Source organism: Trachinotus anak, unplaced genomic scaffold (assembly GCF_046630095.1).
Source record: "Trachinotus anak isolate AG129_WGS33_773 ecotype Australia unplaced genomic scaffold, CSIRO_AGI_Tana_v1 ptg000012l, whole genome shotgun sequence".
NCBI classification, from domain to species: domain Eukaryota; kingdom Metazoa; phylum Chordata; class Actinopteri; order Carangiformes; family Carangidae; genus Trachinotus; species Trachinotus anak.
In genome coordinates, this window is record NW_027273863.1 from 18560828 (window position 1) to 18571331 (window position 10504).

The window sequence follows — 10504 nt, forward strand, 5'->3', positions numbered from 1 at the left end:
CACAAATAATGCTCAGGAATTATAAGTTTATTTATATGAAGAATAAGCAAACAATTTTCCTCCCAGGCAGTGCTGCAGATTGTCATATATAAACTTGTGTGCGCGCGTGCACACAAGGTGTTGGTGTTGCGTTTTGATTCCAGGTGGCTGGCAGGGCTCTACACGTTTAAATATTTGCTTGGAGGGATTGCCACATCGGGCTTTAGTAACATTTTTATGGAAATGTTGTCAAACTGGTTTCTGGTCTGTGTGCTTAGGTGGACTGCACTAAACCGACTGCAAACGTTTGCCCCAATTTATGACTGAAACATGACCAGTGGTGGAAAGTAACTAAGTACATTTACCCAAGTACTGTATTTCAGTACAGTTTTGAGGTACTTGTACCTTACTTGATTATTTTCATTTCATGCTGCTTTATACTTGTACTCCACTACAAAAGCAAATATTGTTCTTGATACTACACGGCATTGATTTGCTAACTTTAGTTACTTTGTAGATTCAGATTAATATTAGAAAATATGAACAACAAATAATGTATAAATGATATTTTTAGATGAGACGTAATTGATCCCTGTGGGGAAATTTAAAAGCTACCTAGTTGTGCATATATTACTTAAAATAATCACCTTCTAACAGCAACATATAATTGCTATACACATTAATGCATCAGTAATTATCAGCTAATAATACACATTTTTTTACATGGGCCCTTCTGCATGGTAAGTATTTTTTTGATTTTGGTGCTACTTTCGTACTTAAGCAAGATTTTTGATTGCAGGACCTTTACTTGTAACTGTTTCTCCACTGTGGTACTGTTACTTAAAGTTAAGGAAAAGATCTGAGTACTGTCACAGGTTTATTGTGTATTTTTATTTTTATTCTGTAGCTCACTTTTTGTCCATGCTGTCACAACAATATTGGAAATTCTTTAAGCAAGTGTGCTGGACTGTAAATCATGGCACTGAGGTGTTATTGTGCGTGATCCAGCGACATCCAGCGGGAAAAGCTGCAATTACATCTGGGACTTCTGCGGCCTTCACTTGCTTCTGGTAATCTTCTGGACCAAACATTGAGGTAGAATAACCACACTAAATTCCATGTTATACTTAATCAGCGACGATTTTACTCTGATGTATTTATTTCGTGTGTACAATATACGCAGTAGGAGCCTTTGAAAGTCTTGATTCCGAGTGGATTATTGTGGTAAAATTTGTTGGTCTTATTTATTTATTTTTTTTTTACAAATAAAATCGTAGGTATGTAAATATGTATTAGACCTCACATTAATTGATAGATCTGCCTTTGATTTCTGCAAAAAGAATAGACAATGTAATGCAATGTAAGAGGCGTTCCCGTTTAATTGAATGCGCTGGCATCCTGTCTTCGGGATCTTTGGTAATTACGACAGTACGTGAAGGCAACGTTTCCACAGGTACTGGCTCTCATCACAAGCAGCGTTTCACTCCGGTGAAGGCGGAGCTGGCGCAGCTGGGTTTGCGGACAGTTTCATGTAGTTTACACGAGCATTCACACACCAGGGAGGATGGCGGTGGCCGTGACCAAGACGGTCCATCTCATTACAGGGCTGGTCATTGTTGTCCAGTTTCAAACAAGCTTCATGAAGCTGAAGTCTGCCAGTGGTGAGTCATGAAACGCACCCCAGTACAGCTGTATATGTACATGTGTACCTGCATAGAGAAATATTATCGTTACTTAATCACATCAGGTTGTTTTTGGAAAATATAATCTGGATTGACCTGATTCTAACAACGAGCTCCTGTAATTTTACTGCGTCATTTTATGCTTTTAGTGCAGGGGTCCACTGTTTAAGTTTTTTTTTTTTTTGGTCATTTTCATGACATTTCATGGCTCCATATTTTAGTATATTATGTTTACTTGTTATAGCAATAATGATGATGATTAAAATGTGTTTTCCTAATTGCTGAGATCAATATTTTTTGATTGACGTGCCAATTAAAGAGAGTATTGGGACATTTTCTTCAGCGAGGAATCACATATTCTTAGCTTAGCATTTAGACTAAAGTGGGACATTAATCAGTGTAACTTAGTATCATTTGAAATAATTACAAATTCTTACTTAAACCTTCTATACAAGGGGGAAAAAAGTATAAATGTTAACCTGTTGTATCTGTGGAGAAATGTTTTGTCAGTGTCTCTACATCCAGCCAGCAGGTGGAGGATTTTTATTCTGAGGGAGCTGATGGAGACTCATAATTAAAGGTGTAATGAGGTGCAGGTGTGTTGCTTGTTGTATTTGTGCTTTTCTATTTTCTGTGGAACATCTGGTTTATTTTAAAGGAGCAGAGGACAGAGGACTGTGCTTGAACCGTAGTTTGTGAGCTGTGTTCAACTTCAAGATAAAAGTCTTACACAGTAGCAGCCCCTCAGTGACAGTAGCCCTCATTACATGTGTTGATACAGCTATGATCCTTTGTTACCAATAAAACTGCTCTGTCTTGTTGACATCAGCGCCACCAGAGATTATGTAGTATGCCCACGTCACATCAGTGCAAAGGTGGAGGGGCTGTGAGGCCTCTGGAGCCACAGGGCCACCCTGTGACAGAAATATAGACAAAACACCCACTGCTGCCCGGCCTCACATGGCTGGTCCCGGACCTGCTGGTGTGAAGAATGTGAAGCATGCTTTCACCCTCTGCTGTGAAGAGAGAAGTGAGGACGTACTGTTGTCACTGGTGGGGCAGAATGATGCCGGGAATGACTGCACATGTTTGCCACATGGCGCATGATGAGGAATTGTTCGTGTTCTGTTGCTTGTGAGGAGATGCAGGATTCAGTCTGCTGATGTTTCAGATGTTCAAGGAGGTATTTTGCACATCTAACATTCATTGACATACAGTTTTCCATCTTTATTCCCAACTAACAGTATTATATGCAAGTTATTTATTTATTTTGTTTTATTTTATTTTATTTTTTTTGCCAAATAGCTTGTTTTTTGTTACAGATTGCTACATTACAGTGATGCGAAACAGAGAAAAGTGGCAAATTCCTATTTGAGAAACTGGAGCAAGAAAATATTTGCCAGTGTTGCTTAAAAAAAATCACGTGTTTTGTGCTTTTTACTTTTTTATATGAGAATCTATTATTTAAATTTTAGAGATTTATTTTGGATCTGAGTGTTAAGGAACTTAACTAGTTTTGAGTCATGTATTTTTATTTTTATTCCTTTTTTTATTTGTATGATCAAAACAAATTCTCTGTTGAATGCGTTGAACCTAGTTTTGCATGTATTGCTTCATTATCATCAGCTCAGATCTCTGACATTTTAATTTTATTGTTGGTATGATATTGATCTTATCTTAGTGGTTAAAAAAAGACACATTAATGCAACAATGTGATCACGACAGCAACTTATCTCCCTCTCCCTCATCTTTGATTCCTCAGGAGTCTACCGCACTGACACGCAGGGGCTGCCTTCTCCAGAGGGAAAGCTGCATGTAAACGTCGAGAGTCACAAGCCCAGGGAGAGGAGGTGGGCGTCCAGGCCCAGGTCTGGGGCCCCTGGCTGGGCTGCGAATAAGAGGGACCACTACAGAGACCAACACCAACCAGAGGAGTTGGATCCAGACCTGCTTATGGAGGAGGGACATGACAATTCTACACAAATTGTGGTGAGTTTACTTTATTCGATGTAGGAAAACAGAAAAAAGTCAGTGGTGTTAGTCAGGGACATCATTTGGGATATAACAGTTGTTGGAAAGAGTTAGACTATAATAAACAGAAAAAATACAATTTTAATTAATTTTAAATTAAATTCGGCATATGCTACTGATTTTCACAACTCATGGAAGAAAATTAAAAATAAGGACATAATCTTATTTTCAGAAAAGAAAAGAGTTGTTACATCCGCTCCAAAATAGTTTATGGATTATGAAGTCTCAGATGTATTAAAATATTCTTTCAAACTCTTGAGAAAATATTAGTTATAATATTAAATTATTATTAGTTAAAATACAATTTATGTATGCCTGCTGCCTGCTGCTATAAACACAATTAAGTATGGCTAAAAGTTAATATTCTGAAAAGTAATGTGTTTTGGATGATAGGCTAATGACTGTATATACTGTATATGACATTGTAAAATATAATACATCTCTGGAATCTACTATGAATCGAGTGTACATTTGGAGACTACCAGGTAAAAAAGAGAGACTGGTGGGAATAATTAAAGGTCTGATTAAAGGACTTAAATAACCATACCCATGTTTTTCAACAGGACATTGATCACGCCTACTACACATCTAAAATCTATAGTCCTGGAGATGCCGCCAGTAAAGAGCTGTGGGTGAACATCGACGAGATGGAGGAAGATGAGTGGAAGGGCCGTGGCTTCTTGTCCAGCACCCACAGACAGGCTGAGGTATGAAACATGGTACAAATGGTGGTTTACACAAATTGAACCCAAGCTGGAGGGATATTTAGAAGGTAACTCACATTAAACATGAATTTACTTGGGCATACTTGAATAAGAATTGTTTGTCAGTGCATTACAATTGTTGAACACTGATTGTATTATGGACTTGGAGTGACATGCATCAAAGAGCAGGAAAAAATGAGTTAACTCTCACTTAGTTGCAGTAAAGCTGTATTTTACATGTTTACATTGTTGGTGTATGTTAAAAGTGGTTGTTGACAACATTTAACATACAGTTGATATTGCACTTTGCTTATGTTTGCTTCCAGAGAGTGAATCTTTCCTTCGATTTTCCTTTCTATGGACATATACTAAAAGAAATCACAGTGGCAACTGGAGGTCAGTCACACGAAGTCTTGTCTCATAGCTCAAAATAATAAGGCTGAGTATTTTTTCAGAAGAAGTTTGAGATTGTCCTATTTTGAGCTACATGCTGTGTATAGCTACATGATATGGATTTTGAGTGAATTTTATTATATCTTTAACTATTTCCCTTTCATAAAGCAGCCTGCTTCTACAAAAAACTGAAGTTGAGAATCTGTTTCAAACAACAGCAGAAATTAATCTCCACAAACCAGCCACAGAAAAAGAAGTGAAATTACTATGAGTGAAGTAGTAGTAGTAGTAGTGGTAGAAGTGGTAGAAGTAGTGGGAAATCTGAAAAAAATTGTGACTGTCTCCCTGCTTTCCTACAAACGATTGTTGGCAACCTCTGCATGTTTGTCTCTTCCAGGTTTCATTTACACTGGAGATATAATCCACCGGATGCTCACAGCCACTCAGTACATCGCCCCCCTGATGGCAGATTTTGACCCAAGCCTGTCCGAAAACTCAACTGTGTTTTATTTTGATAATGGTAAGAATTTTTACCATAATTTTACTGACAATTGTGATTTTTCTTTTGTGGGTCTTATGTGTTCAATATGTTTACTAAATCTCTGTGTGTGGTTGTGCATGTGTTTTCATGTCTGCCCTTGAGGAACTGCACTGGTGGTTCAGTGGAACCAGATCCACCTCCAGGACGTCAGTCTGGGAACATTCACATTCCAGGCCGTTCTGCACAGCGATGGACGGATTGTCTTCGCATACAAAGAGGTGACTTTTCTTCTCTTCTTTGTGGTCCTGTTTTAATGCAGAATTAGTTTAATCAGCTCTTTATCTTCCACAGATTCCGATTGACATCAGCGAGATCAGCACCGAGAATCATCCTGTCAAAGTGGGCTTATCGGATGCTTTTGTAGTGCTTCATGAGATACAGCAGATCCCCAGTAAGTGGCGGATTTGTTCTATAAAATCTTTTTAGCAGCCAACTTATTCAACAAAATTTCAAATGCCACCAATAATTGACATCACATCTTTTCTGACATGCTCCAGATGTTCGGAGGAGAACCATCTATGAGTATCACAAAGTCGACATCCTCAAGTCCAAAATCTCCAACTCTACAGCTGTGGAGATGCTCCCTCTCCCTAGTAAGTTGATCCACTTAAAAGCATACAGGGAGGTGATGCTAAATGGCAAAACATATCATTTGTGCGCACTTCCCCTGCTCATGCATATTCATCTAAGCTCCATTTATTTCATTCATTGGTATACCTATTTTAAAAATCTATATTTTACACAGTCAAGAGAGACAGTCAAATTGTAAAAAAAAAAAAAAATAAAAAATAATTAACTTTGTAAAACTAGTGTATAGAAACTGATAATAGTAGCTGTTGCCGTTAGCTCTACCCTGCAAGACATTCTGTCAGAATGCATTCAGGTTTTATTTTCACAAGCCAAAGCTGGCTCTTCCCACTGACTCTTCACTTTTCCTTATTCTCAGCATGTCTCCAGTTCTCCAGCTGTGGTCCATGTGTCACTTCTCAGATCGGCTTTAACTGCAGCTGGTGCAGTCGGCTACAAAGGTAAACTGGAAAAGCATGCAGAGAGTGCATACCACTGAGAAGGCTGTACATTCCTCAAAATGTAATTTAATAATAGGTAAATGTTTATAATACACAGATGAACCGTCATGGCTGAGGGCAGCTACAATATAATGAATACTTCTATATTTGGTCTTTGTTCAAGAATTAATTGTGCAATATTCTAAGTTATGGCAAATCAAATTTGCTGTCTTGCTATAGTGCCTCCTAAAGGTGACATTTTGACAACAACTCCTAAAAGAATTTGGCAACATGATAAAACTGAAATGTAAAATAACATGACTTTTGGGGTTCAGTAAAAAAAAAAATTGTACTGTATAAGATGATTGTTTTGTCACAACTGAGTTATTTGAGTATGATATCAAAACTGATTTCAGAAGAGTACTTCAAATATACAAAAGTTGCATGGCATCACCTGCAGTAACATTTAATGCATAATGTATTTTTTGATACATATACAGGTAAGGGTTATGCGTTTGGACTATAACATTTTAGCAACGTTTCTTTTTTTACATGCTGCCCATCTTCTATTGTAGGAGTATAAAAATGATTACAGTATAAGTGATTGTTGTCCACACCTTTATTCAGATCAGTTTAATTTTATTTAAACATCTCCTGGTAAATACAAAGTCATCAGCCTCTAAGTCTTTGAAATAAAATTTGTTTGTGGAAAAACCTGTCCCTCAAATACTTCATACTTGGATCAAGCACCTCATCAATGCAGCATCGTTTATGTTTGTCAATAAAACATAAAGTTGTGATTAAAGCTCTCCATACTCTCAATGCATTAATAATATTTACTCCCTTTCTCAGATGCTCCAGTGGCTTTGATCGTAACCGGCAGGACTGGGTTGACCTCGGCTGTCCAGAGGAGGTTCTTATTTTTGCATTTCAGTAACTAAGAGAGAACTCAATCACATTCTTGTTCTTTTGTACAAAAGATGACACTGATGTTTGTTTTTCTAGAGACGGGATCCCCGGTGTCTCCGGATAACAGACGTCACAAACACCACATCCCGCCAGCTGACGCATACAACCACTCCTGTTACGGCGACCACAGTGCAGCAGAGGACCTCCAGCATGACCTCCACCCCTCTCAGCAGGACATCCATCGTCACCGACCCCTCAACACAAAGTAGTACAAGCAGAAGAATAATATCAACACCACAGCCTCCTACCAGCAAACCGGGAGAAGGTAAACTGACAAATGCTTTTCAAGTCATCTGTAGTGAACAGATTACAGCTCAGGGCAGGACAACAAAATTAATGTTTGTTGTCGGTTGCACAGTATCCACACCCAGTGTGTTCTGTAAGGTCTGACAGTGTGAGGGTCAAGTGGTCAGCTATTTCCCAGGCCTCTGTTAGCTCATAGCTAAGCGTATACAGCGCCATGTTAAATACTGCATAGTGTCCTCAGCTACTGAAGGATGACTCAATATACATGTATCACTCTGTGGCCTGGTTGGGTCAGAAAATGGGAGGGCTATTATCTTTGGCTGGAGAAGCTATTGTTTATAACATGAAAGGACTACAATGTCTTATTCAAACACAAGTACAGCAGTTATTTTACTTAACTAGAAAAAAAAGAGTTTAATTGAACTGAAAATAAAATGAATTTTTCCCCAAAAGATCTTCAAAAATCTTGGACATTCTCTTGTAATTGTGAGAGAATTTTTTTCCTACTAGACAAACTATCATACTGAATGTCATGTTTCGTTTTCTAGATGACGCAAAGATCTCCTTGCACATCAACGAAGCATGTAAGTTTTTTTTTGTTTTTTTTTAACCAGTTCAATTACAAATGTGTATACAGTGAGCAATTTAATAATATAGTCTCCCATATATATAGTTTCCCATACATTTATGGCAAACGGCCATATATCTATTTTTTATTTGCAACTGCTTCTTCCCTCTTTTTCTCTCACACACAAACACATTGACAACACACCCATCTGTCATAGTCGGACAGGCCATCAGGAGCACCAGGTTCATTGGTGGGCTGGAAAACCATCTAATTCTGTGGGAAACACAGCTGTAGAGTATGTAGTGTACAGGCTAACATAGTGTGTATCAAACTAAGTTACAGACTAACTCGATGAACCAAGGCAACAATTTGTGTTTTATGGTGTGTTCAGTTTTTTAACTTGGTTTTGTCAATTCTGTGTTCCTGTACTTGATTGTTTTTGTCAGTTGCAGTGCATTGAGCTGCAACGATGTATTAACTCATTGGTACATGAAACTTTTCAATACAACTGTCAGCATTATATTTGCACGTGCCTAATGTATAGTGTCACCCTCACCTCTGTACAGCAGGAGACAAGGAGGACACAGCAGAGAGTGATGAGCGGCTGCAGATCGGTCTCCTGGCAGGCATCGTCATGGTGATGGTTGTCATGGCAGCAGCTGTCCTCTTGTCCCTTTATGTGTACAACCACCCCACCTCCAGTGCCAGCCTCTTCTTCATGGAGGTCAGTAACACAACGCAACGCTGCTGTCTACCTTGGTCGTAACCATTTGGAACAACTGAAGTCCTGAAGTTATAAGTATTATTAATTTGGATTTTACAGGTCCCTGTGCAATTAAAATCACATGCAGGTACTTTAATTATTAATTCATTAGGATAAGCAATCCATCAGATAGCCCTTTTCCATCAACATGGTGGCTAATCTAGAACTGGTTCTACACATTTCCATCCAAAAAACTACTGACTACGCACGTTAGGTTATGGGGCACCAAGGCAGAACTGACTCCACACCGGCACTGTCTTGATGGAAAAGAGATAATTGTGACCATTTATCTAGATTTATTTTTTGCCTAGCAAGCAGTGAGGCTAAAGATCAAAAGTTGGTCCTCGTAACACATCAACTGACCATGTCCTGCACATTTTGATCAGCGTCCCAGAGCTTCACTGAAGCTCATCGATTTCTAACACATTTCTGTGTAATTTAGGTGGAAATATTTGTATTTACATTTTTGGATATCTTTCCAATGAAACTGCTAAATACAACAGCTCTGCCATAAATTCTGCCTTTATGACATTCAAAAGTGTTCAGTTATTGGTGGAAATGTGAAAATTCAATTATGTTTATTGTTAAGGTCATAGCTAAAAGTGGCAGTGTACTGAACTACACTATATTTAAATGTTAATTTTTTTTGTCCTGCCTGTATATATACATGACAGGGGCAGAATGCTAAAAGAAACCCTCAATCTGATAGTGTCAACAAAAACTGAACATCATACAAGTAGACTTTGACAGAAAAATGCTATTGGATTACATTAAATTGTATATACATATTGGGTATATGTATGACCTTTTACGAGCCTCTGTGGGTGAGCACTACTGACTGCAGGAAAATTGATAAACTTATTTTTACCAATACAGATCAGTAATCAATTATTTCTATTAATTGGAGAATAGTTTGTTTTCTTTATGCTATATCCAGTTTTTTTTATTCACTTGTGTATTCATTTTCTGATTATTATTATTTTTTTTTTTTTACCCCCCACAGCGGCGGCCGACCCACTGGCCAATCATGAAGTTCAGGCGGGGGTCTGGTCGCCCTTCATATGCTGAGGTGGAGGCTCCAGGTCAGGACAAAGACAGCACAGTGGTCATTGACCCCAAACAGTCTTTTGTCATGACAGACAGAAGAGAGAGTGAACAGAAAGAAGGATTCATAGTTCCTGATCAAAGAGAGCGCTTCCTATTCTCAGAGAGCTCCTGACCAAAACTACATATCCCAGAAGGCTTTGGGGACAGAGCTGGTTCTCTATGTGAGTTAGCATTCCTTCTTTGAATGCAGATACATTTTTCAATTTACCGTAGCTGTTGCTCTAATTCACTTTAAGGACAGAATTCGAGCATTCAAAGAGGGAAAACGACAAACCTCTGACAGATTGTATGCAACAGTTTGGCTTCATGTTTACATTTGCTTGGTGAGCCGTACAACTGTTTTAATGCATTAAGGATACTTGGATGAAAACTTGTTTTTTCTTTGCTCAGGTCATTCACTCGTTTACTGCAGAGTCACCTCTTGCTCTGTGTGGCACTGCAGAATGTTTGTTTTGAGAGGATTTCTCTCAAAGACAGCCGATATTTTTCGTTCCCACACCTACTTCACAAGGAG

At 38.4% G+C, this 10504-nt stretch overlaps 1 protein-coding gene across 3 annotated transcripts; it reads left to right on the forward strand.

The window, feature by feature from the left end:
• The first annotated feature begins 925 nt into the window (after positions 1-925).
• Positions 926-10458, forward strand: plxdc2a (plexin domain containing 2a). Of its 3 annotated transcripts, XM_071492885.1 has the most exons (16): positions 926-1640; positions 2187-2257; positions 2491-2844; positions 3424-3650; positions 4256-4399; positions 4723-4792; positions 5187-5309; positions 5433-5548; positions 5622-5721; positions 5828-5923; positions 6277-6358; positions 7190-7250; positions 7343-7571; positions 8101-8136; positions 8687-8844; positions 9887-10458. In XM_071492885.1, exons 4-16 carry the CDS (start codon positions 3615-3617, stop codon positions 10100-10102), a joined length of 1467 nt encoding a protein of 488 aa, XP_071348986.1. In that variant the 5' UTR covers positions 926-1640; positions 2187-2257; positions 2491-2844; positions 3424-3614; the 3' UTR covers positions 10103-10458. The 3 variants fall into 3 exon arrangements, with proteins under 3 accessions (XP_071348986.1, XP_071348987.1, XP_071348985.1); XM_071492886.1 differs by lacking the exon at positions 2187-2257; XM_071492884.1 differs by lacking the exons at positions 2187-2257; positions 2491-2844 and having other exon boundaries at positions 934-1640.
• The last annotated feature ends 46 nt before the right edge of the window (positions 10459-10504 follow it).

Excerpts from the sequence above, each read along its gene's own strand:
- plxdc2a (XM_071492884.1), top strand. The coding sequence starts at position 1,544 with ATGGCGGTGGCCGTGACCAAGACGGTCCATCTCATTACAGGGCTGGTC. Across the intron at positions 5,722-5,827 it reads TGAGATACAGCAGATCCCCA|ATGTTCGGAGGAGAACCATC; the intron begins GTAAGTGGCGGA and ends GACATGCTCCAG. Across the intron at positions 8,137-8,686 it reads CTTGCACATCAACGAAGCAT|CAGGAGACAAGGAGGACACA; the intron begins GTAAGTTTTTTT and ends ACCTCTGTACAG.